The sequence below is a fragment of the Knufia obscura genome (genome assembly GCF_036327395.1).
Source record: "Knufia obscura strain CCFEE 5817 isolate CBS 148926 chromosome Unknown scaffold_7, whole genome shotgun sequence".
Classification (NCBI taxonomy): domain Eukaryota; kingdom Fungi; phylum Ascomycota; class Eurotiomycetes; order Chaetothyriales; family Trichomeriaceae; genus Knufia; species Knufia obscura.
In genome coordinates this window covers 1,688,907-1,715,064 of record NW_027042693.1, presented here as the reverse complement: position 1 = coordinate 1,715,064, position 26,158 = coordinate 1,688,907, and the positions used below count along the sequence as shown (strand labels likewise).

The window sequence follows — 26,158 nt, the reverse complement described above, 5'->3', positions numbered from 1 at the left end:
TATAAGAAAGATAATAGTAGAGTTAACTTTATTAAAATTACTAGCTAGTATATCTTTACTTTTAAATTAGATATCTAAGCGATTAATAAATCGCTAAAGCTCTTAGTTATTACCTCTTTTATTATATTTACTAAGAGTTAAGTCGCCTTTGAACAACTATTTTTTTTAAATATTTTAAAACTACTATCTATAACTCGTTTTAATTCTTAGTTATTAAGAAATACGAGCCTTAACCTAATTCTTATTATATATTACTAAAGAGCGATTTATCTCTTAAGTTATTAATCTTAGTTAACCTTCTCTTTTACTTATTTAAAAAGCTTTATATAACTCTCTTTTAATAGGACCTTTAGGCCTATAGGTATAGTTTAATTAGGAGAAAGGTTACTCTTTATAGATATTAATTATATACTAAAAGATTTAGCTTTACTATTCTTTATATTAAAAGCGTTAGAACGTTAATTATAAAGGCTTATATAAAATATAGTATCTTTTATTTTTATTAGTTAATATCTTTAAGCTTAAGCTTATTTTTCTACGCTTATTTATAGTTCTTTAATTATAGATAGTACTCCTTAGCTTACTTTATATAACTAGAAACTAAGCTTTAAGAATTATTAGACTCGCTAAGGCTAGTAATTAAAGTATTATTAAGAATATATATTAAATACTAGCTAGTCTATAGTTAACGACTTAAAGCTTAAAGGAAGGTAAGATTAAAGTCGTAGAAAAAGAGAGAGAAAACTCTATACCTTACTAAGTCTATAATAGGACGGTAATAGGGCTAAAATAAAGTAAAAATAAGTTAATAGTAAGGCCGAGGTAAGGTAAAGGTAAAAGGAAAGTAAAGCTAGGTATAATAAAATAATAGTTATATAAAACGCTATTAGCTAGTACTATAGCTATAAAGAAAGCTACGCTATTATAATAGTATAAAAGGCTAACTAGCTTATATAATATATACTATAGTTACTCTCGCTTATAGTTTTAAAGACCTTTTACTTTAGTATATCAAAAGTTAATTATAAACTAAGATTAATTCGCGCTTTCTAACTAAACTATAGCTAACGAGATATCGATATATATTAGCTCTCTTTCGTACTTAGTGTACTAGCTAAAGGTATTATAATAGAGTAAAAGTAAAAAGTAAAGCTCTACTCGGTAATATTTATAAATAAAATTATACTAGTTATTTTACTATAATTATTAGATATATACTAGGAAATCGTCTTAAGTAAAGTTATAAGTAAGGCGTATTTTACACAATAGATTAGGGGTACTAAACTCTTTAGCTTTATTAATAAAGTTTAGAATAGTGTTTTAATAACTCTTTAAAAAAGATATATAGTACTTACGACTCTATACGACTATAAACGATTTCTAAGTAGTATAGGTATAAGCTATAATTAAATAATCGCTTAGCTCGTTACGCTCTTTACGGCCGCTACTAAAATAGTAAATAAAGTCTTTAGTAGCTTTAATATTAGTAGGATCTAGCGGGCCCTTATACTTAGTCGTAAAGATATTCTATTCTTATAGTATAGCCTAATAAAAACACTATATTCTAGAAGCGATACGTTTATATATAATACTCGTTATAGTAGCCTTAATCTTCTTCTTATATCCTTACGACTATTAAATAAGATTATATTTAAGGTTATACGCTATCTTCTTATACGATAGTAATATTAATATCTTAATATTTAGCTAAGTACTTAATTAAGAGAAGAGAGCGAGGCGTATTATACTCTTAATTACCGGAATAGCGTCTATAATATTATTTAAGACCTTTATAAACTATAGAATATAGTAAGGGTATACTTCTATAGTAACTAGGAGAAGAAGTATATACAGAATAGAAGGTAAGGGAAAGTTTAGCTATAGCGTATTTACGTAGGCGCTAGTAGAATTCTAAGCTACAGTTTCTAATTATAGAAAGGAGTGTAACGATTAGTAGGTAATATCTACTAGATTCGGTAAATAGGTCTAAGGGTGAGTCTAGGGTACGCTTAGGGTGAGCTAGGGTAAGCTAAGGGTAAGCTAAAGGTGAGCTAAGGGTAAGTAAAGCGGCATAGCACTGGGTCCCTTTAGACGACTTACCCGTGAGAATCTAGGCTATTATACTCTAATACTTCTAGGTTAAGGATCTATTAAACTAGTAAGTCTTCTTAAACTAGCGATAATAGTTACTAGTTAATATAGGCGAGATGCTTCGGTTTTACGTCTAGATATAGCTAACCTCTTAATATTAACTCGGCGGCGCTAAAGTATCGCGCGCACTTACGAAGGTACGTCTATTCGCCTCGGTTCTATAAATCTAATACGTCGACCGTTATCTAATCTTTTTCTAGAGTTATATTAAGCACTGCGTTGTGGAACAACTAATTGTTAAATTGTTTGTTATAAGATGCGTAGTGGGTGCGCGGAAACTAGGTATGCGCGGAAAGTACGTCATAGAAGTTAAGCTTTAGGCACTAACAGGTGCTGGCTCGCCCTAGGAAATCGTGCTAATCATACCTAATTTACACGACCTGACGAAGCCCGCGGTAGTCCGCGGCCGGCAATCTTTTTCCCGCATAGGCTCGCTGCGTTGCGCATGGAGTCGTTGATCTATAGTTCTAAGTGTGGCGGCGATGTCCGGGGTCTATCTTCAGCGCTCTAGGTTACCTCCTAAGCCAAGCCAACGCCTCTGGAACGCCCGGAACGCAAAGCTTGTGCCACATATTAGCATCTGTGATAGAGACACCGGCTGTATGAGCACTTTTGATGCAAGTGCGGAGTTCTGCGTCATAGCACGTTAATCGCGATTGCAGAACCGATCTGTTCAATAAGAACTCACGAACAGCGACCGTCACAGAAATTCCAGCAGCCATGGGTGAAGCGGAGACGTGCGGACTGATAGAACCACTTAGTTAAATACAACACGCAGTTAACTGCTCGCATCAAGCTCTTGCTCTGCTACCTACCTAGTAGATATACCTAAAGTTCAAGTTCTCCCGATCCGTCAAATCCTCGAACGCAGTCCTCTCATATCCCTCAGCCTTCCTCTTCTCAAGCAATTGCTCAGCAGTCAGCCCCTCATGACCCTGCACTCGATCACGTCTCTTGTTCTCTTTCGACAGCAGGAACCAGAGCAGGCAGATCACCACGACTTCCAAAAGATGACTAACGGTCATACTCCAGATACCCAGCTCATAGTTCGGTGCCTGATCGGCGATGTAGAAGAACGGTCCGGCAATATTGCCCGTGCAATAACCTAGGAGCTATTAGATAGGAAAAGCGAAGATTCTGTCTGAGTTGAACATACCCAAGAAGAGCACCGCGTTGGTAACAACCTTTTTGGTGTGGCCTGCCGTGTTCGCGATCTGGAGAGATAGAATCAGGACGAATGCAGCGTTGTAGGGTCCGGTCAAGAGATAGCAGATATATCGACCTGCATGTTGATTCTCTGGGACAAAGTTTAGGCCGAACGAGCCGGCAATGTTGGGACATAGGAAGAGCAGCACGAACTTGCAGCGATTGTTGTTGGGGAAGCGATCGTTGAGGTAGACGCAAATGCCGATAGACAATGCGATGAAGGCGCCGTAGGGAGCTTGCATTGCTGCGGCGGTGAGGTTGCTGTCGAAGATGCCCCGGACGATCAGGGTGCCGAAATTGGAGATGCCGCCGTTGGGGAGGTTGCAGACCGTTCCTAAAATGTAGAAGAGATAGAGCTTAGGGTCCTTGAAAGCATCCCAGACCTGATATGGCTTGAGATGCTTGTTCTCGACGCCAGTTTGGTTGTCCTTGAGCCTAGCGACGACGATGCGCTTGTCGTCATCTTTGAGGAACTTTGCCGTAACGGGACTGTCGGGCATGAGTATCATGATCACGATTCCCCAACAGATGCATAGTGCGCCAATGATGATGAATTCGAATTTCCACGAGGGAATTGAAGCTTGGATGTTGCCAATGCCATAGCCTGTGTATATACATTAGTAAATCTGTATCGGCATGACCGGGGTCGGGGGTGGGGGGCGTCTCAGGTCAAGAAATCTGACCGGCAAACTCAAAACGCATTGCGCAATGTGTCTGCGCTCTGCCGGTTGATTCATGGTCAAGCCGAGACATGTTTGGTAGAGCATTCACGTACCGAGCAGCCCTCCAACGGCAATTCCGAAGCCTGCGAATATGAGTCAGTAGAGCCAGGAATAAGGAAAATGAAGAGAAATGTACCATTGCCTAAGTACCATAGACCAATTCGCAGCGGTTGCTGGCGTCGAGTATACCACATCTGAGTTATGAGCATGAACGCTGGATCAGCGCATGCTTCAGCTGCTCCAGACAAGAACCTGAGCACAGCTAGTGTCGCAAAGGACGAGCAGGCTGCTTGTAGCATGAGGAAGACACCCCACAAGATGATGTTAGCGCCAAGGTATTTTCCAAGCGGGTACTTCTGCATGAGGAAGTTGGTCGGGAACGCCCATGCCAGGAAACCAAAGTAGAATATGCTCGAGAGCCAACTGTACTGCGAGCCGGTAAGGTTGAGGTCCTCTCGTATGCCGTACAAGGCTGCATATGAAAGCGTCGTCTTGTCGATGTAGAAGAAACTAGAAACAGATTTGATCAGCTATTGTTGATATTATGCGGGATTTCAGCGAGGACAACCCACATGTAATTGACCGCAATCATTGGGATAATGAACCAGTCGACCTTTCGCACAACTCGCTTTTGCTCGGCAGGATCGACTATCTCGTTGATATCGTGGTCTTCGAACAACTTCATGGCGACGTCTGCTGACTTGGTGTGTCCTTTGGCACCAGCTGCCAAAGCCATCTTGATTTGTGATTGTGTATCTTCATCATGCTCTGCCAGGTTGACCTCTCTGAAGTCCTTGTTGTCATCGGTGTTAGCAGCCATCTTTGCAGACGCACAGATTCAATGATCGATTATAGATAAAAGTTCTTCAAGAACTGTTGAGTGAAAACGAGCTGACAACAACAACAACGAGAGAGAGGATGTAAAGAGCTGCTTAAGAACGACGATATGAGCACTGGTGCCGAGATTGGTGAAGTCGGCCAAGCACCGGCGTTGTGAAGCACCAGTAAGCACGTTCAAGCACTGTAAGTTGAACGCCACAACGTAATTTTACCATGCGGGGAAGATGTTGTGGGGTTTAAGCCTTCCGCTGTGGCACCGAAACCTGAAGCTGGGAGCCTCATTAACGTGGGATACGCTTGGCGTCTGTCTTGACCAGCTTTCAATTGGCGGCGCATGGTCCGCTCCTGCTGTAGCGCAAAGTCACGCAGAGCGAGCTGCAAATCCTTCGCGGTAACGGACCGGTTGTGTGCATCTGATTCGCACTTTGCTGAGGTTTATTTAGGTAGCCTCGCAAAGTGCGGCTTTCTCTCCAGATACTTCTTCATGCTGGTCTGCACAAAAAACGTGACGAACTTGTCTTTGATCCGAAGTTCTGGCCGATCAGAATCCCGAGTGAGGAAAGAAGTCGATTCCAGTCGAGCTGTCCATGCCAAAGCCTTGAGCAAAAAGGTCCTCCCATGCCATGTCGACACTCAAGGTAGCCAGCGGCGTATCGGCGACTCCAGGTGCACTAATTTCTTGCCATTGCGCTTGCTGCGCTATTGCCTCCGGTGGAGGTGCTGCAGTCTTCACCATCCTCGATTTGAGCCCGAACCAAGATAGAAACTCCTTGTCGACGTTTTGCTTGTTCGCATCGCCACTAACGTCTGGAGTCGCGTACCCTTCCTTGTCGAAAAGCGAGAGAACCGCATTCCCCAGACCCTGGATAACCCTAGCTGCTCGCTCAGCCACATCTCGACCACTCGAGATACCGCGGATTAACGATAAACTGCTGTTGATGTTCGTCTCGATGACTTGTCTTGTTAGGTCCTTGCGTACTTGTGGACTCGCACGCAATGAGTAGAGCATGGTAACAGTGGCCATGAATATTGCTGATAGCGCCACGAAAGAATAGCTGACTTTGTTCTTTGCGTACAATGAGCCGTAGCAGCTGATGAGGCTGATTGACGAATCGGCACAAAGCTGCAAAGCTTCTATTGATGGTTGGGGTTGAGCGAAAGAAGGCCTATGAAGAGCAATGACTGCCAGATGGTAAGCGGTCTGGAACCACTCAGGTGATTGGAACATTGAAGAGCTCATCGGATATCGGGGTGCAGTAATTAACCAGTCATTGAGCTGCGCATAAATGTCTGATCGAACGAGGTCCAGGTCACCATCTCTCAGGTGACTGTTGTTGCTTATCGAATGAAAAGTTCTGTAGATGTCCGCGTTCAGCTTCCGAAGCTTGATAAGGTGAATGAAGGTAGACATGTCCTTGACATCAGCCCTAACGCGTGGCTGCACAGTCGCCAGTGTCTGGTACTCGAGGTCTTCGTCGGTCAACTGTAAGGGATATGGAAGGTTGATGTCCGCATCTTGAATGCCGAGGGGTCTACCAAGATAGATCGACATGCTTCTATCGTACGCATAGATGGACCAAAAAAGTCGCTTGGACATCTCAGCTTCTTTCAATTCCATATGGCGAATGCTCTCGCTCCTATGCAGGTCCATTCCAAGTGCTATACGTAGCGCTAGACCAGTAGTATGCCACATGTTTACTGACTGTGGCTCTGTTCGACCATACATGAGCAGCAACACAAGCGATGTGATGCATTCAGTGTCTTCTGCGATGAGCACACTCGTCAGATCTCGGACCGCAATCTCGAACAGGTCGCGGTGGGAATACACCTTCTTGCCATTGGTCCTGCCCTGCTCTAGTGCTGCAATGGCAAACACTAAGAACAATTGGAACCGTGCTATGCCTGGTAGATCTTGACCTCTCGCAAACGGCTCAAAGCGCTCGCGCATGAATGTAGGCTTATGCACAATTGGCAGGTGAGGCCATCTCTGGTCGAAGAAGATATCGATCAGAGCTAAACCGTGATCTTCGTGGAATGAGATGTCATCAGCGTTCGGATGCTCCGTGGGAGTCTCTGCCGAGTGGTCGTCTTTCCACAAACTCCAAGCGCTGCTCTTGTCTCCAGCATCCACACGATTTTGATGTGCTATGCCAAAAGTCGGTCGAAGAATGCGTCCTGTGTAGGTCGGATATCCTCCATACTCACGTGGTGGCGCTGTTACTGGAGAATTGATATTATAGCTGTGAGATTGTCGACTTGAACTCACGGGGGATGCCAGTGGCTGACCAAGTGACGGGTTCCGCGCTTGAATAGCGGCACGCTGCTTCTCCTCGACGAGCTGTCGACTCAAATCTGTAACCTGTGTACGTAGGTGACGAATCTCATCTCGTAATGTTTCATCGTCGACGACGACATCAGGTTGAGCGACGACAGTCAAGCGTTCTGATAGAACACATTTAGTGCCGGCTGCCTCACACGGTCCACAGATTGGAAACTTCTCGTCACACTGTATTTTGTTAAGAGCTTGCAAATGTTCTTTAAAATGTACCTTACCTTCTGCTTACGTCGTCGGCACCGCTCACATGCTGCTGCTATGCGTGTCAAGCCTCGCCGATGCTTGCGCTTGGGCGTTGGACTAGATTGTTCACATCAGCAATGCGCTCGGGAGGTGTGGCTGCTTCCGACTCACGTTTCGTCCTTGCCATTGTCAGCCATAATACCTTCCCCACCCCGCATCAATGGTACCCTGTTTCGGCATTGGACGTTTCTACGCAGTGATCCAAGCCCTCACGCAATCCAGAATAACGGAGTGACAAACATACGAGGATGCAAATTGATGCCGACATCGGATATTCCCGACTGGAAGCCGCCGGCGCCTTGCTATTTCTCACAATCAAATCTGAGAATGTCGTGCATATCGCATTATTGGATCAAAGCATGATTTGTCTGACAATGAGCGCCTCTTAGGATTCTACTAGTAATCTGCAAGCTTGTAAAGTGCACGACGACCGCGGCTGGCATACGACGGCTCGGAAAACTGACGGATCAAGGGCATCGAATGTCGCTGCAACCCATAATCCTTGTCGACCACTAGTTATCGCTGCAGCTCAATATTTGACGAGCCGCGTAATGGGTCTGATGTATATGTTCACGCAAAACCCGCTTTCACTACCTCGCTATGCAGCTTCTATGTTCCAAGCCCCACGCCTGTTCATTTGGTCAGTGGCAGTGGGTCGTAGCCATCCATCGATTTGTTGCTTTGCATCCTCGCGACTCTTTCCTCCTCTGCCTGGGCTCGTACTTTCCTGTAGTACTCTTCCAGCTGCCTCATGTCTGCACCTTGGCCCACAGCCTGGTTCCAAGGCGATCCTGTGTTGAACATCCTGACGTTGGTCAGTAAATGATTGTCACCTAAGCACTCACCGGGGCGGCATACTCAGGAAAGCTCAAATCGGGTCCGGAAGTTTCTCTCGGGAAAGACGATAGTCTTGCGCGGTCTAGGATTGCCTGTGAGAGTACCGCCTGATGCAGTCTGTCCGCGTCTTCGCTCTCTTTCTTCCCTTCCTTATATTTCAGGTATTGCCGGTAGACGAAGCCGTCCTCCGAGCCGTATGCCATGCGGTAGCCGACGTAGAATATGGGAACTGCTGCCAGGGTCATATAGAAGCCTGCCTGCATGGCTGTCAGCAAGTTTTCTCTTCCAGCATTCCCCAGATCTTGAGTTCACGTACACCCATGCTCTCGTTCCCTGATGTATTCGCATCCTTCATGTGCAGAGCACTCTCACCATGACCATGGGCGTGGTCGTGGCCTGCGCCGTGCGATGCATTTCGTTGTGGTTGTCTGGCTGTGCGTGTCTGGCGGAGTGAACGAGCTGCAGCTCTCGTTCCCCTCGAAGCGAGCGACATGGTTGATATGCTGCAGTCGCTGTTCGTAGTCGAATCGCACCCCCAGCCTACTGCGATGAGGTTGTTACGCTATGGAGCTATGGAATACCAAGCCCGATGATGAGCTAGGTTTCTTAGAGACTAGCGTGCCATCTCAGTTGTCGCAGCCGCAACGAGGCGCACTTGCTAAACAAAAGGTCCTAGGCATCAGAGGTGATCTTGCCTCCTCTGTGCTGACAAGATGCTATGTTGCGTGAGCGTCATTGTGTTGTGCTCAGCAGGTCGTATTATGAGTAGCTACGAAATGTCGCTTGCGGGCCTGCATTGTCTCTGCTCACCTACTCACGCATTCCCTTGAAATCGACCCTACTCTTAAACGTTTCATTTCGTCAGCGTGGATTCTCGCACCTCTACATTCATCGACGTTGGTCTTGGGTGAAGAGCACAGATACCCGATGGGATGCCATGCTGGTATACAGAAGGGTAAAGAAAGGCGAGCTGCTCGGGAGAGGGCAGCTGCTCGTCGGGCTGCACCACAGTTGGCCACCCAAAGATGTCCCATACACGTCAACAACCAATCACTCAAACAATCCGAGCACACGAGCGACCCTGCTTTCCCAAAACTCGGGACAAAACGCTCACAAGTTGAGGAGTACAAGGATCAAATGGTAGCGAAGGGCTGGTGTGTTCATATGGTCGAGCATCTCTCACAGACGTATGATAACAGGACCTTCTCATATCTGGCCAGTCGTGAAAGGCCTAATGCCAGACAAGAAAGCCACGATCGGTGCACCAGTCATGATGCATGTATCGCTTACAATACGGACCCGGCTTGGTACGAAACAAAGCATATCGCTAGAGAGTGCGACTGTGAAGATGTTTCCGTTCCTTGTGAAAAGCTTGGGAGTATCATTCGCAAAGGACATGTGCCTCTCATCGCAATCGAGGACAACGCAGAGCATGTTGGCCAGCCTGTTCTAAGACTTGTTGCCAGACGTCAGAAGTGTAGATATGTAGCAATGTCGCATGTATGGGCAGATGGACTTGGCAACCCAAAGCACAACAGCCTGCCCTTGTGTCAAATCAGAAGAATAAAAGATAGTCTCGAAGCCATGCTGCCGAATCTACAGCAGACCTTTCCAGACATGAAGGTAAGTCATCCGCGGCAGCACATGCCTTCTATAACAGGACATGTTGAAACGTGAAATTTAGGGTCCCCTTCTCTTCTGGATGGACACTCTTTGCATTCCGGTACGAGCTGAACACGAATCCCTTCGCCTAGCACAAATTGACAAGATGGCATCGATCTATCGAGGTGCGGTATCCTGCCTTGTTCTGGACGGGGAGCTCATGGCTACTGAAGCTTGTTTCGATGCTACTGTCAACCACGGGTCCACTGGTTTGGCAAATCCTCCTGGACGTGCATCGCTGAATCTGGAAACACGCGCTCGGGTTGCATGTAGTGTGTGGATGTCTCGAAGCTGGACTTTGCAAGAAGCATGTTTACCACCTATCCTCGGCATACAGTTCTCGAATGATGTAGTGATTATGGGAAGACATACACTGACTGATGGACGATACGAGGAACGGTCCACCAAAGCGAACCAAAGCGTTGTTTCCGAGACAGAACCTATAGAGCCATCTGGCACTGATGGCGCCGGAGTGACCAATAACGATGTGCGGTTCGAAGCAGACGTGGCAGGCAATGGTGCCCTTCCTGAGGCAGAATGTAACTGTGTAGCCCGGGCTCTAGAAAGCAATCTCTTCACAACATTCTGCGCAAGCGGCAGCAGTTTCACTACAGCCTGGAATGAATTAGCCGGCCGCTCCACAAGCATATCAAACGATGTCCCTTTGATTGTCACGAACCTGCTGGACCTAAACAGCTGGGAACTTCTCAAGCACCAGTACGAGCCCGGCGAGATGTTCTTACGTATAATGCTTAGCCTTGGTCACTTACCGCTTTCAATCTTCTTTCACGAAGGACCTAGACAAGCCCGCGAAAAGAGCCCTCACAACAACTGGGTTCCTGCTGCGATCGGTAACGATCTCCTCACCCCTGGTTCGCACCTCGATATTCAACCTTCATGTTTACTCTACGAACACGGCAGACGAGAATACGGGGGTGGCTCTGATCAGAAAGATCATTCTATTTACCTCATCGATACTCTATTTCCTCTAGTTTCAACCAACACGATCTGTCTCGACAAGCCGGATCTCAAATTAAACGTGAGCGTGACGAGGGCAGATACAGTCTACCTTGACACTACCGCCTTGACATCAACCTTGCTGATGATTGAGACGCCAGATCTGCTCAAAAAGGGTGATGCAGTACGTGGCGCATACTTTTACTACCGAGACGAAGGAACCGGCAAGCCTAGGAGACGATGGCATCGACTGCTACTCGCACTTCACCTGCGCTCACGACATCCTACCAAAAGCATTGATTTGGCCTTTCTGTGCCCAGTCCGGCTGGAGGCCATCGTTGGGGATAACGAACGATTTGCAGAAATCAACGAAATGTATACGCTACGCAGATTGGACGAGCAGATCGACTGTAGGATCAAGTATGGTAAGTCTTGCATTACACTAAGCTGCAAAGACCTCTTGCTCACACGTCCGTTAGAGAAGCCGGACAACTTTGTTCGATTGAAAACAAGACGGAACCGAAGCGCTTTCGTCGCTCTGTTAAGGGTCGTCTGTTTCCTTTTCTGTTTGGTGGTCTGGGGCGCGATCATAGCCGGGTTCATGTATACTCCTGTCGGCGTCTTTGGCTTCTTTATCGGTGGCTTCATTGCTATGATTCTTGCCGCAATATGTGACTCGGTCCTCGAGCCTTACTTCCGGCGGTTGGATAAATGGCGCTATATACGCACGTTTGAGAGAATCGCGTCTTCGAGAGCCAAGAGAGGAGCAGTCTAGGCTATAGTGTTGAGGCAAAGAGGAATCCTTCTGACAACACGAACATGGATGCTAGACTCTCGATGCGTGTCTGTCGACGACGACAACTCCCATGAAGAGCGTGTCTCGATTCTGGTCTCTGCATCTCTATATTTCTGTCCACCCAAGCGACCTCCTGTCCAAGCGAACGAAGAGTCCACCAAGTCTTACACATCAAAGCATGCCTTGATCGACAATTACCTCGGACGTCAAGACCTTGTCGCGGAGAACGATCCTGACAATTGCGAACTTAGCCATTTCAGCATGTGACAAGACTAGATCTCTACACTCAGCAAATGCTCAGTGGTTCGCACGATGCTTGAAGGGCATCCGGTCCCATGTCCTACTGTAGACTTCATGCAGACGAAAGACTTGCTTACTATACAGCCGAAGAGAGCGCTGTTTGGTAATGACATAGTTTCCTGCCGGACGCTTACGCCAATGCACAGTGAATGCATGGCATGTCTTACATGACGAGAACGATCTTCCTCGCGTTGGATCTGACACTGATCTTGAGCCAACCGAGAGCATACTCGACGGGATTGTTTTCCCTATGCTGTGGAAGCGGAGGAATGAGCAAGGATGAAGACTGGCACAACTGGAACCAATATCAGCGCTACCACGCGACGGCTTCTCCATGTACTGGCCTTAACCTCCATCCAATGGCCTACCTCTGCTGCATGCGAATCCAGTCACAAACCTTACGTACATCACGACTTGAGACACTTGAAGCACCTGGTGTGTGGCTTGCAGTACTGCACAGCAGCATGTCCAACAATCGATTGTGTAGTTACTGGCTTGACTCTGGGTCTTGCACCCCCTGTCATTAACTCTTCAACTAACAAGGGCAAATGTGCATGCAAGCTTGCATTTCCGCAACAGAGGGATCCGGCGGAAATGGAGTGCGAAGGTCAAAGGTTCCTACTGTACGTCCATTGGGCGGCGATCGTTATCCGGTACCCTGGTCAAGCACAGCCAAGTGGCTCAACGGTTTAGGAGGCGATGATCGTACTCACAGGCCAATCAAAGACGAAGTTTGGCAGTTCCTTGTGGGTGGGGCTAGCTAACCGTCAGATCTCGGAGATGCTCATCCATGGCTGCGACCGGAATAAGAGTTCCAGACTGCGACGGCCAGAAGTTTGCGCAACCGAGCAAGGCAGCACTGAGATAGTGTGGCAAATTGATTCCGCCAGGCCCTGCTTTCCAGCGTTTATTTGATGGGCCCTTAGTCAAAGGCTGCAGGAGCAGATGCGCCGGTGCATCTGGGACGATGTTCACAACGTCACGGCCCCTCTGATGCATGTAATATGCAGAAGGGAAAGTGAAGACGAGTATGGCCTCACAAGCGCAATAGGTGCAGGCAGATTCTCTGTTTCTGTACCGTAATGCCAAACGCATGTATGTATGTGTATTGCTCAGTACCGCAGGAACAAAAAACCACCCTAGCACGAACGGTTCCATCATTACAGACTTCCCTTCCTTGGGAAACTGACACCTTCGGTAGCAGCACCATCTGTAAACCAGCTCACCTTATCACCAGCTTGCTCGTTCACCAGACCACACGGCAGACTTCGGCCCTCCTCGGTCTCAAGTATTTGTTTCAGTATATCCTTCTTTCCACCTCCGGTTGCCACGAATGCGATCTTAACTGCATGTGTTACCACAGGTAAAGTAAGAGTAATTCGGCGTGCAGGAGGCTTCGGCGAGTCTTCAATTGGTGCTACCCACGAGTCCTGCTCCCTCAAAAGCTTGTGGCCTGGAAACAGTGAACACGTATGACCATCTGGACCACACCCAAGCAATATCAAGTCGAACAGAGGCAGTCTGACAGAGTCCTTGCCTCCAAATTTGTTCATTAAAACTTCCTGATATTGATCGGCTATCTCTTGAGTGTTCTCCAAGACCTTGACGTTGATAGGAAAGACTGTTGGCGACCCAGTCGTCGGCGGTATCTTGTCTAACAAATCCTTCTTGAGCAGGCCGTAATTCGAGTCTTCATGGTCAAGGGGTACTGCGCGCTCGTCGGCGAAGAAGATCTGCCATTTGGAGAATTGCGGCTTGTCGTCGAGCGTGCCATCGTCCGGAGCTAGAAGGGCTTTGGATAGTGTTGCTGGCAGTGAGCCGCCTGATACTGCGATCTGGAAATTGTCGTGTCTTTCAAAGGCTGCCTTTTGACATTGCAGCACGTACTTGCGGAGTCGCGCGGCGACCTCATCGCTGCTAGGATCTGTGTACAAATTTGGTTGTTTCGACATGTTGAGACCTTCGCCGACTTGGGTACTTCAGAAGCTGATATGTGTGAAGGGAGTAGAGAACACTGTCATGGTCGATGTCGAAATAAGTGGTTGCGATAGAGGGGTCGCTGCTTCCCTGGAGACAATTCCCGGAACTTAGGTAAGGGATGACGTAGCACGTTTTGTTCCCACCCTCACCTCTTTTATTATATTCTATCATCACAGAACCTGAAGCACATTTGCTCATAGGTAATTGGGTTATTGTTTCGTGATGTACACCCACAGAAGTATCTACCTTGGTAATATCAGCGGATGACATGATCAGATATACTCGAGCCAGGTGAAGGAGACGTACAGTACAGGCATCCTCTTTTGTAGCACGTATTCTATGCACGTTCGAAGAGTGCGATGTGCTCACAATGAAGTACTAGGAGTGGTTGAGCATGGCGATCACCGAGAGTAATGTGGTGAGAACTCTGTACCCAATTGCCTAACCCTGATCGATGTTTGATCATTACCAAGTAGAGACTCGTCGGAAGCTCACAGATGCATCAGTGGTACACAATGCTCACAAGACTCGCTGTCTGGCAACAACGAGGGAACTTGGTCATCAAGTCGTGCTAAGTCGATCTCCATCACAAGTCGTTGGGTTGATCGGTGGATGTGGTCCTTACCACGTTGCTTAGCATCCAGAGAGATCTGGTGTTGAGCGGATCGACTAATCGCGTGGCTTCTCACGGCGGGTTCGCCATGTGATTGCTGCACGACACTCTCGATCGTAAGACAGCACCACTCGTGGATAGCAAGTGACACAAGATGCCGTCAAGCCGCGAAGGCAGCTGCTCACCAGTGCTCCTCTGATAGACTTTTCCAGTTCTATACGCCAGCGTTGACATGCCAAGGCGCTTTGTAGTTGTACAGTGTTGTACAGAAAACTTGCAGAGCCGCAAGGGCCGGTAGACGCCCACTGCACCCTGGGGCTCAACAAAAGGAGTAGAGTAATGTACGATGCTGACGCGGCAGCGCTGTCTGACTCGCAGCAGGGCCAATCGGTTCCACAGAGCAGAATGGAAACTGCGTCCGATCGTGTTCTTCGGCGTGGTGTGCGATAGCTTCGGACGAGCTAAGGCTTTCGTGTTGGCATCGAGAGGGGTGTTATCATGCAGCACACACCAACGCTGACCATCGTGCAGCACTCCCTATGGGAAGAGTCGAGCTATTATTCACCGACAGAAGATTCCTTAGCTCATACACCTATGACAGGCCTCGTACGGATTCATCACTGTAAAGACTCGACTTCCCATTTGAGAAAGAAAACAAACAGACAGAACCTCCTACGGTATCGTAACATTATGGCAGGCATGACACGAAGGAGGTGTCCGCAATTTCAGGGTTTGACCGGCAGTGGGAAGCGAGGCCCCGATGCGATCTTCCACAGGGGTTCCGGCGTTAGCGCTAAGAGAACCGGCGCAAACTGTTTCCAGCATGCGATTTCTGCCAAGCTAGGAGCACATATCGGCGATGTAAATGGCGATCGTTCATTTTCCAATCGTTCCATCCATGGGCTAGATCGAGTTTCTCACCTGCATCGATATCTCGACCATTGCCCATCCAATGATTGTGCTTACGTCCTCTACAGCTGGACAGTCCACTGCTACTGTACCATGGTTGCATGTGTGTCGTACTTGGTACACGCAAACTATGAAACGCCAATGCTTGCCGAACTTGCGCATGACCAAGGTACATGGTCTCGGAAATACAACGCGATCGATCTGGTTGTGGTGCTCTTGGTCAAGTCGCCTGGCAACTTGATATTTCCGCATTTCCATTATAGCCTACATCTGCCGTCGCTGCTGATGCCTTCACATCCAGGATAGAGGTTCTCATGTTATATACTAAAGCACTACACACCCTCTACTCACTCACAGCAGTCCAATTTACGTGGCCATATCAACACACCTCATTACACCATGAGTCCCTCAATGTTGCAGATACAGACTCAAGCGGGCCATGGCACCCAACCCCTGTCAACCGGAAGGTCACCAAAGAGTCGAAGCGATGAGAGTGTCCACACGTTATCCTCGTCAAGCGGTTCAGCCTCACCCAAAGTCTCCCTAGATGTGGTCAGATGCTCGCGATGTCAGAGGTCATTGAGCATCGACCTCTGCGCCCCATCGATGCCACAGGGTGCTGTCAGATTCGGTCTCAACTCCTATTATTGTGGTCGGTGTGCCAATCTGGTTGGCTTCGTCAAATGAACAATTCACCCGACGGTCGGCAAAAGATAAGATCAAATACAACATCTGAGACATCAGACCATAACACCCAAGTCACAACGAGGCGGTATTGCTACAACCAGGGATATGCAAGATATGCTTCCCCGAGACACGCTCGGCCCAAACCCCCGCAGCACCGCAGGCTGTCAGTGTTGTGGTTGCGAAGGAAGACTCTATTATCAGCATCACGCATACGCAGTGACAGCTGCATGAGCAGATACATAAGCTACATGGTCACCCCGGGCACGATGGACACGGATAATTGGCCAGGACAACGTGGCAGTCGCAGCCCTGCTTCGCGATTATGAAGGGTGGCTAGCATGCGGAGTGTCAACTGCAGCTCAACCACATCTTTACATGAATAGGATCTAGCCTACATGGCTGGTGTACGAGTGGGTTATCCAAGAGAGGAGTGGCCTCGATGGCACTATGAACAGCCGTGTCGAGCAGGAAGCTCTGCATTTTGGTAGTTTACGTTTCAATCACAACTAGTCAGCCTCTACTACCTGCTCCATCCTTCCTCTCGTGTTTTTCTCCCCATCGTAAGCACAAGCCTCAACCTTGGGAATATCACCGGTGAGCGCTACCGTACCACACTCGTACGGCGTGAAGGTCGTACACAGATGCACGTGGCCTGAAGATTTTCGATCTGAGTCCTACAAGCGTGACAGATGGAGCACACGCTTTGAGGAGTGCAGCTCATGCTTGTGTTGCGGAAAAGAGCCGTTGACCAATGAGCTGCTCCTCTGTGTCCCGTAAAATATTTCCACGAGGCCGTTTGGAACTTAAAAATCTGTGATTTTGGTAGATCGAAGATCTGGTGAGATGTCGTTTTCAAGTGCTGCATCTTCGACAGATCGCAGATCAGCGTGGCGGTAAAGGTCTCCGCTCGCCTTCACCTCACCTTCTCTCCTAACGTGGCTGGAGCGCATCGTGATATAGTCTATTGCAAGTTCAGTACGGTAGGTTAGGCTTAAGATGGATTTCATTCCGTGCCTGAGCAAAAGGAGATGCTTAGATATGCATGTCGAGCCGGCACAGCTTCTGATGACAGCTACTGTACTGAATTACAGTATGTCGGCAACGGATGCGAGGTAACACCTGGCTCAACCTCGGTCCACGGTACAGAGCCTGAGAACCGACTTCACTTGGCCGAAACATATTCCTGTACTCGTACTGCTACTTTACGTACTAGCGTGCATATCTCAGATCAGCTTGGCGCTGCGCTGATGAAATTCCAGCCTGGGAACGTACTTCGCTCTTGTCCTCCGTGTGTGAACTTCTACCTGCTCTGCTGTCTGATACGAGGACCTCGTAAACCAGCTGTTGGAGTGCCGACAGGGAAGTCACCCTTACATCGTTGTATAGATTGGGTTCCAACGATACACATCATGACGTGCATTTGGGCTTCATTCGAGGAGGAAGATAAGCACCCGATGGTCAATTGGAATATGATAGCTCCTTCAAGCACGACTTTGGGCAGGTTTGGCGCCCACTCCGATCAAGCACCGGGCGATAAAGATAGTATTGGTTGCCCATGCTGGACTTGTCTGGAGCCTCTCAACCAACTTGACTACTGTCGAGCTGACTTCTTATTTAGTGATCTACTCTACTTCGTACCTTCCGTAGAAGTGGTAGATGTAACCCCTGTTACGCTAAGACGCCGGAAGCAGCGCCCCGAGGATGATAGATCGCTTGGCGACTGCTTCACTTCGTCGCTTGCTCCTACCTTGAAAGGCATGATTATTTTACAGTACTACTGAAGCCCAACCCTATGTCACTCTCTCGCCTCGATGCACAAGAGCTCGCTAATCTCTAGAGCAGCACTGAATCTTGGATTTCTGTACAGACACGAGACAAGTGAGCCCAATCTCGGATTCCTACATTCGATACGTCAATCGCGCCATTGACACACGCCACTCAGTTTTCAGATCGATCTTGATGTCGTGCGTTGTCCATCAGACGCCTTCACTCACGTGGAGGGTGTAGCACAGGTGCCTCACGACCGTCCTGGCTTGTATCGCTGTTGCAGCAAGGCTTGCACTGCAATAATGCTCTCCTTGGATTGGAAAGATCTTCACAGATGTTCATAGGGGATCTGCCAGAAGCATTCTGACCTCCAACGGACGTGCTTCACAGGTGGTCGCATCCCTAGGTACAGAAGCCGCAGCAGCTTACACTGCTAGACGACACGACTTTCCAGTGCACCATGACTCTTTCGGATACAGCCTTGGCTCTCCAGGATGTCCTGCCCTCGAAGGTGCAAGCGAAATATGATATCATATGCCTAGTTACTGGAACATACATCTTCGAACCTGGGAGTGTTACCTTTCAATCCAGTTGTGCAGGAGTCAAAGTAGACAACTCATACTATCAGCCTTTGCGATCTCGAGCATTCCAGTTTTCCAGTTCTCGCAGATCGTCCGCTTCGCTTATGCAGCCGCCACAGCCGATTTGATCAAATAGTTGGTATGGACCCCACAGTACTAGCAATCTCGAGCGAAGCGTTTTCCGAAAGGACACAATGCGTTACGCTTCATGCACAGGTCAGTCATGAAGACATCTGCGGCCGAGCTCGAGCTTGATCTACGCAAGCATCGTGGCTTACCTTTCTACACCTCGTCCTGACTGGGCAGCAACGATGCGTAAAGTTGAAGTTCCACACCTTAAAAGCACGAAGGATCAAATGGCAGGTATGGACTAGCTGCGAGAAATACTAGTCCTTTATACCCTTTCCACCGGATAAAGCAAGCTCCTCTGCACGCCGACGCCACAGGCGATCCTTCTACTAGCTGACGTCGGATCGCTAGACCAAGAGATCCAGCAAAGCTTCCGTTCCCCAGAGGAGTCTTTTCTAGCTATTCGATCACTAGCTCGAGATTCTATTCACGAAACCCACCACTGTTCAGACTCAACAAATCGAGCGCGTAGATATACTGTCTCGTCGTTCGGCAGCATTGCCACAATTGAATCGTTATGATCGACGCGCCATGGAGAACTGTTTGCGCCACTTCATATCTTGTCCATTGTGGCCTTTTGCTGACCCACACCGATGAGAGCCGGATTACTCACAGTCCTTTTGGCCGGTACAATGTACAACCAGGTCTCCGGAATCTCAAGACTATGCATCCCGGCCAGCTTCATATTGCTCACCTCATGCATATCAGGGACGTCTCGATCCGTGACTTACTCCTCTTGCGTGCGCTTGCAGTCTGGGTCTACTCCAATGATCTTTTGCTCTCGATGTGCCAATATCTTCATCCCAGGCAGTCATCAAGATTACGACCATGCATAATGTCTATGTTGAGGTACAGCATCACTTCTCTGGGCTCAGGTCGGTATTTATGCTTGGGAAGATGACCAGACCGCAAGGTTAAAAGGCTGGTGATGTACCACAAGTCGATATTCGAAGCACATCTCTAATTGTCCGTCCCATTGGTTGCACCTCCACGCGAACCTATCCTCGTGCTTTGGGAACTTGCCCAAGCTGAACTTTGTTCCTTACACAGCGTGAGTCGGCGTGAGCACTCCTTAGGATCGGGTCCCCGGGTGTCCTACCAGCACGAGCTTATTAGCCATATAACAATTACCTCTCCATGATGTCCGCCGCTACCAGCCGCAAAGGTGAAGGCGTCTACTACGTTGTCGTTGACGGGGTAAGATTGCTCCAACTTTTGGGTGCCTGTACATCTAGCTCATGGCCATAGGTACCTCAGCATTGCCAGTGGCAAGAACTAAAGGACTACCTACGAGATGGCGCCAAGGTGAATCCTGGCTATGCAAACGTCCTCAAGGTCAACGAAGATGGCACAAGAGTCGGTTTTTGTCCTCTGCGGAACAAGACCGACGCCAATCGCGCGTTCGGTAAGCCTTCCGAGCTCAAAAGCGTTAATCAAACAATTAACGCAATGAACAGACTATCTTGTTGCCGAAGGTTGGAATGGCTTTGACATCAGGGTGAGCCTCATCTGGAAGGCCGACCTCCATTCGGAAGAGATCCATCGCAGGCGTGGTCCAGAGCAAAGTCGCTGGAAAAGGTGGGGACTACAGATCGTGAAGGCTAGACGGCAGCTGACCAGAGTAGGATGACGAACACGGCACCGGCGTTGCCATCTTTCAGCAGGTAAGCTACTCAATAGAATGTGGACTTCCACCATCTCACAAGATGTAGTCGTGGACCGAGCTCAGCACGCTCAGCAGTGTCAGTACCAGCGGTTCCTGGATCTTACAACATGACCAGCATGTCACAAGCACTACCACAGGCTTCTTACGCAGCAGTGGCACCAATTGGCAACCTCTCAGCGGGGCAGTATACGCAACTCTCTGCTCACCCAAGCTCTGCTGCATCACGACATGCGTACGAGAAGTCTATCAGCTCAAGTATCTCTATGCCCAGCACTAGGGGTACCGCCTATTCTACCCAACAGCCAGTCTTCTCTCCTCGCCACCAGTACAAAACCTCGGATCCCGACGAACTTGTCTACACAGACCGACAGGCAATCCACATCTCCCGGCTCCCACATGACACAACACAGCGGTATCTGCAGAAGCTACTCTCCCGCTCCGGCACAGTATCCGACATATCCATCAAACGTGGCAAAGAGAAGAGATGCTCCGCAACAGCACAGTACCGAACATCCGCAGAGGCAGCACAAGCCATACGAGACCTCAACGGGCGAAAGGAAGGCAAAATGACGCTTGTCGTCCGATATGACCGGAGTGAGGCCGGCAGTGCCAGCTCAGCGCCTAGCACCACTTCCAAAGGGTCCGACTCTGACAGCCCGGCGCGTCGTGTCTCGTCGAAGCAGGCACGGTCTAGGACGGGTCCGCTTGTTGTTGATGGCGCTAGGGGGCCAGGGTATCATAAGAAGCACGAAGGTGACGATGACAGTGAGAGTGTAGCTGATACCAGTGGTGATGAGAGGCAGGCGAAAGGTATGCTAGTCACCGATAACCTATATTTGATGTTTGACTTACTGACAAGCAGCCACCGCAGTGAAGCGCTCACAAGGCTTGTCCCGAAGATCCGCAACTCAGAGTGGCCGTCGTTGACCTGACGGAGGGTTCTTAGACTTATCCTGAATTCGGATGACCGCGGGCGTTGGAGATTTAGCAGGACTGGCGTCGGCGTTGTTGATCACTTGCTGACGGCAGACCTTCTGCGGTCTCTCGATAGAGAGACATACGATCGGACCAGACGATCGGGGAGCACAGCACGTACATACCGCGGAGCATAGCTTACGGATACGGGCTCGTCGAGCTCAACTCATAGAAGAAATAATGTAGAATCTTGGTCGACAAGAAACCTGCTGGCTTTGCCATCGCTGTCTCCATGATGCCTACTTCCGCACTCGACCAGATCTATGTAGCACCTTCCTGAACCACCGTAGCGTCTATCTCAACAATGTGACCGCTGCAACCATAACAACACATGCTACGCCTCCATCACCACTCTGTTCCTTTAATGTCTACCCTGATAAGATGCCATTGTACTTGAGACTTGATTTCCACGGATTAAATCGCCTCTCGCTAGAACCACCCTGAACCACTTACGCTTCAGCAACAAGCAATCTTTCTGTCTTCAGCCCCCTGCACTAAAGCGGTACTCACCTCGTAGAATTCTTCTGCAGCACAACAACAAGGCCGCTTCAACTCCTCCTCACCGTTCGTGTCTCATTCACCATGCTCAGCGTCTCCAGGCACCACAACATCGCCATCTGCAATCCCGTGTTCCACGCCATCGACCCATGTTCTCACGATCGGTAAACCTCTTCCCATCTGTGCAGAGCTAGGTACCTATCCAGCGAGGAGTTGCGAACTAGACACGATGCAGTACCTGCCGCGAGGGAGTTCAGGGTCGTCAATGGGCTGGAGAAGAGAGTCGGCTAGGTACGTGCGTATGCCTCTGATCGTATCTAGAAGTAGCCCGTAGAAGGATGGCGGGACGTCGTGGGTTAGGACCACGCTTCGGTATGGATTGTGTTCAAATGCTTTCCGATCCTCGGTTGACGGAGGCTCTAGTAACCCGATCGCTGAGTACTCCCAAGGATATCCCTGCGGGTAGCTCCGCTCCACATCCCTTCGTACTCTTTGCCCAATGAGGCAGTAGACCTCTTTTGTACATGGTGCAAAGGAGTAGAGCGTTCGAACCTCGTGCAAAAGGCCGATCTCCCGGCATCGGCTGTTCATTAGGCGTTTCTAATTTTTACTGCTTACACGGACGTGTTAGATTCCCGGAGGTCTTCCCTTCTTCTATACGTCGTCCACACCGTGTGACGCGTCTATATGCAACGCTTGATCGACCGAAGACCATCCGCTCCTGCCGTCAAGGCTTGTACCATCATCCGCAGTATTGCTATTCACATGTCCTCATCAGTCGGTCGTCTCTCTCTAGTCCAGACACACTCAGTCCTCATCACTCTCATCAACATCATCAAGATTCCTCAACCACCGTGCCCGCGCATCAACGGCCTCTTTCCTCACGTCTCGCCTAGGGTCATCGAGACAATTAGCCAGGCCATTCAAAACCTCCCGCTTCAGCGTCAGAAGTGGATTCGGTGTCTTTTGATCCTTGATGTGCTGCGGAAGCAAAGCTATACAATGAAGTGCTAGCTGGCGAGTCTTCGGCGATGAGATCGACGCAGATACGCTTGGCGCATCCATCATGGTCGTGTCTGGTGATTTGGGGGAGTTAAGCGAACGTGCATTCTTCGCCGGCTTCCGCAATGTCGCTGCGGCGATAAGTCGACGTGTAAGAGCTGGAATATGTCCACTTTCTATAAGTGCATCGGGGTTCTTTGTAATGACCACAATCATAGTTTCCAGCGTAGCAGCTTTGACACTCTGGTTTGCATCGGAAAGTTCCAGCGACTGCAGTAAGAGCGGGAGTAATGTGGGTAATTCTGGCATGACGATGTCACTGCTGACTGAGCCCAATATGCCGCTTAGTGCAATCAGATATATCTCTTTCTGCTCCTGGGTTGCCTTGGGATCTCTGAAATGCTCACTGAACATCGGTACCATTTTCTGAAAGACTCGTTGTGGGGCAAGGAGCCTTATCTGTGCTCCATTTGTCTTGGAGAGGATCTCGTCTTGCGCTAGGAGTGTGCCAAAGCCAAGTGCAAGGTATCGCGCCTTCTCGGGCGGTAAAGTTTGCAGCAGATTGACGAGCTGCATGAGTATCTGGTCTGTGAGCGGCAGCAGACGAAGCAGACATGCCTTTGAGATAGTGAACAGGAAGCGGACTGCACATTGCCAGTCGCGCTCTGCTTCCTCAGGTTGTTGGACATTAGTGCCTGATACACAGTCGATTGCGCTGCGGAAGAAGGCCTCGATCTCAGCAATGTCTTCTTGCTTTGAAATATGTCTGTTAATAAGTATGGCGACCTGCTTCAAGCATGCTTGCTCGATTGCCACGGAGTATTTTGTCGAAGTGTTCCGATCTGCTTGTTTCCTAAGGATTCTGATCAGTGGTATAAGTGGCTCGCCGAGTATGCCTGCGTTTGCGGTTTTCGGAAGGGCTGCCAGAATCCAAGTTGACAGAGTGAGGGCATTGCTGGGAAGGATTAAGCTTGTATGACCGGCGCCATTTGAGTTCGTCTCTCGGAACAAATTGTAGACATTTTGTGCTGCTTGGTCTTTGTGCTCGTTTGACGACCTCCTGATGATAAGATTGATCGCTTTGCCGAGGAGAGTCAAGACTGTTTCGTTAGCTAAGGGCCCTTCCAATGCGGTGGCTGCTCTGTTTGAAAAGCCAACCACCACTCGGTCAAAGTAGCTGTCTAAAGACAGCGTGGGATCCCTCGCGCTGCGGTCAAGCACGTAGTATGTCGTGGACAGTATGGCACCTGTGTATGGATATTGCTGTCCACTTGTCTGTACTAACAGGTCGAGCTTATTGAGCAATCGCCTAATGAGGGTCTCAAGCAGATCTCTGCCGACGCTTATCTCAGCGAGGCCCTCAAGAACAGATCGGTAGTCTTTCGATCCAGCCGCTTGCGCCTCGTCATCAGGCAGCCGAGCGATGAACTTCGGAAAGGTGATATCTGTGATCAGCCGCGGCTTAAACTGTGATATTTGTGCTAGCGCCTGCATGGCCCTTTGCTTGAGTTCATCTCGACCATAGGATTCCTCGTCCAGCACTATCTCATTGAAGTGCTGCACAACCAGACCGATTTCGTTCTCGTCAAGTAATTGCCACTGCTCCGCAAGCAAAAGTAGACCCCTGACAGCTGCAAGGCGATATGACACCTCTTCTCTGACGGTGCTCATAAGTGCTCTGCTGTAGATCGCAAGCAGCCTATCCTTGAATTCTGCAAGTAGAGTAGGGTGACCATCTTCATTCTTCTTACTCGGTACGGTCCATGAACCGTATACTTCAATGGATGCCTCAAAAATCTTGTTGACCACGCTCAGTATGGCCCTTTGATTGTTTATGCCTTCCGAAGATTGTTGGAGATTGAATAAGGCTGGCCCGACCGCCTTCATCACAATATCGAACGAGCGAGCAGTGGCCGACGCAGCTGCCTTCAAGATGTCTCCTGACGCGCCTGCCTGTCTCGATGCTGGCTCCTGCAGGTGCTCGAGGCATTCCTTGTTGATCGGCTTCAGGTACTGTATGAGAGGATCTGCCTTCCATTCTGCCACATGCGGACTCGTCTTCCGCGATAGACATGTTGCAATGTTCTTGATCACGTTCAACGCCTCATCGGCCAAAAACGGCTCTTGCGCCTGCAACACCTCGAACTTGACAGCATCCCACAATGGTATCGAAAATTGAGCAATAGTCGCCGGATTGTAATTCATAGCACATGCAGCCAAAGCCTGTAGCACATCTTTCTTCACCACTTCGGAGGTCGAGTCCAGCCTGTCCAGCAGGTTTGGAAATGTGGAAGGGGCAAGCTCGCCTGTCGATGCCAGACAATCTTTTAGCCTGTCCTTGAGATCTTGTGCTGTGATACCATATGGATCATTGGGAGGCGGCCGAAATGTGATGGGAAAGTATGCATAGACAGCATCAAACATGGTATCCACATGCTTCGAAATGTCCCATTCAATCATGAACACCCTTAACATGGAGAATATGAGCATCAAGTTCCGAGGGTCCTTCTCTCCGCCAACGACCCGCACATATCCCAACAATGATTTGTCGCCCATATCCAGCATAGCTTGTCTGTGGTTGCTCAGCAGCTCGTTTAGAAGCATGTAAACCTGATACCGCTCTGCCTGCTTCCGGTCTGACATGTCCGAGAAATTATCAAACATAGCCTGTGCTAGCTCTTGCGCGTTCTCTTTCGAGTATCTGTCCAAGCTCTGCAGCTTGGACAACCCCTCAATGGCGCCTCCATCTTGTATCCTGCTGCAAAGAAACACGTTCAATATTGGTATATCATGTCTGGTCAAGGCTTTGGGCGGCAGAGCCGATATTATGGCGCTGAGGTAATTCGTGGCTCGTTCCCTTATCTTGGGATCTGTGTTTTGCAGATATTCCCCTGTGGCCTTGATAACATCTACCAGCTTGTATTCACCATTTTGCAGCTTTTGCGCTGTCTGTGAGGCGACACGCGTAGCTTCGTCCTTGTTGTTCTCAAAGGCGAGCACGTAGGCTCGTGCATCATCTTCGGCCATCACACATTGCGACGAACCCCGGGCACAATTGAGAAGCTCGACGAGAAAGGGCAGACGAGGTGTAATGCCGAGAAAGCTGCTATATGTTTCGTATGGAGTCAATCGTGCGCTGTCGCTGTGAAGTCGTTGGAGAATTGTTCCTCGTTGCTGTGCGCAAAGAGATACGAGTTTCGAGTAGCACTTCCACCCCACGCAACGGCCTTCACAAAATTCATGCCGGGGTCAGATACCGACGTCACCGCCGCCCAATAACAGACTTGCGATTCGGCAGCCCT

The 26,158-nt window shown here is 48.9% G+C and overlaps 7 protein-coding genes across 7 annotated transcripts; 2 read left to right on the top strand and 5 right to left on the bottom strand.

Annotated features, from left to right (window-relative positions):
- Positions 1 to 2,979: 2,979 nt before the first annotated feature.
- On the bottom strand, positions 2,980 to 4,899 carry PMZ80_006816 (uncharacterized protein; the record flags this gene model as incomplete). The annotated part of the gene is made up of 5 exons (XM_064875227.1): positions 2,980 to 3,256; positions 3,308 to 3,961; positions 4,133 to 4,162; positions 4,216 to 4,589; positions 4,652 to 4,899. Coding segments are annotated over 5 exons (1,583 nt in total), but the record flags the coding sequence as incomplete, so codon positions are not given.
- A 561-nt stretch (positions 4,900 to 5,460) lies between these two features.
- PMZ80_006815 (uncharacterized protein) lies at positions 5,461 to 7,634 on the bottom strand (the record flags this gene model as incomplete). Its single annotated transcript, XM_064875226.1, has 3 exons — positions 5,461 to 7,425; positions 7,473 to 7,554; positions 7,609 to 7,634. The coding sequence occupies 3 exons, from the start codon at positions 7,632 to 7,634 to the stop codon at positions 5,461 to 5,463; spliced, it is 2,073 nt and encodes a 690-aa protein (XP_064729626.1).
- A 696-nt stretch (positions 7,635 to 8,330) lies between these two features.
- Positions 8,331 to 8,656, bottom strand: PMZ80_006814 (uncharacterized protein; the record flags this gene model as incomplete). Its single annotated transcript, XM_064875225.1, has 2 exons — positions 8,331 to 8,591; positions 8,651 to 8,656. 2 exons carry the CDS (start codon positions 8,654 to 8,656, stop codon positions 8,331 to 8,333), a joined length of 267 nt encoding a protein of 88 aa, XP_064729625.1.
- A 1,295-nt stretch (positions 8,657 to 9,951) lies between these two features.
- On the top strand, positions 9,952 to 11,728 carry PMZ80_006813 (uncharacterized protein; the record flags this gene model as incomplete). Its single annotated transcript, XM_064875224.1, has 2 exons — positions 9,952 to 9,957; positions 10,019 to 11,728. 2 exons carry the CDS (start codon positions 9,952 to 9,954, stop codon positions 11,726 to 11,728), a joined length of 1,716 nt encoding a protein of 571 aa, XP_064729624.1.
- Positions 11,729 to 13,209: 1,481 nt separating this feature from the next.
- On the bottom strand, positions 13,210 to 14,001 carry SOL1 (suppressor of los1-1; the record flags this gene model as incomplete). The annotated part of the gene is made up of 1 exon (XM_064875223.1): positions 13,210 to 14,001. One exon carries the CDS (start codon positions 13,999 to 14,001, stop codon positions 13,210 to 13,212), a length of 792 nt encoding a protein of 263 aa, XP_064729623.1.
- Positions 14,002 to 19,855: 5,854 nt separating this feature from the next.
- Positions 19,856 to 21,313, top strand: PMZ80_006811 (uncharacterized protein; the record flags this gene model as incomplete). The annotated part of the gene is made up of 5 exons (XM_064875222.1): positions 19,856 to 19,912; positions 19,964 to 20,120; positions 20,173 to 20,293; positions 20,341 to 20,379; positions 20,428 to 21,313. 5 exons carry the CDS (start codon positions 19,856 to 19,858, stop codon positions 21,311 to 21,313), a joined length of 1,260 nt encoding a protein of 419 aa, XP_064729622.1.
- Positions 21,314 to 22,661: 1,348 nt separating this feature from the next.
- Positions 22,662 to 25,883, bottom strand: PMZ80_006810 (uncharacterized protein; the record flags this gene model as incomplete). The annotated part of the gene is made up of 1 exon (XM_064875221.1): positions 22,662 to 25,883. The coding sequence occupies one exon, from the start codon at positions 25,881 to 25,883 to the stop codon at positions 22,662 to 22,664; it is 3,222 nt and encodes a 1,073-aa protein (XP_064729621.1).
- Between the last annotated feature and the right edge of the window lie 275 nt (positions 25,884 to 26,158).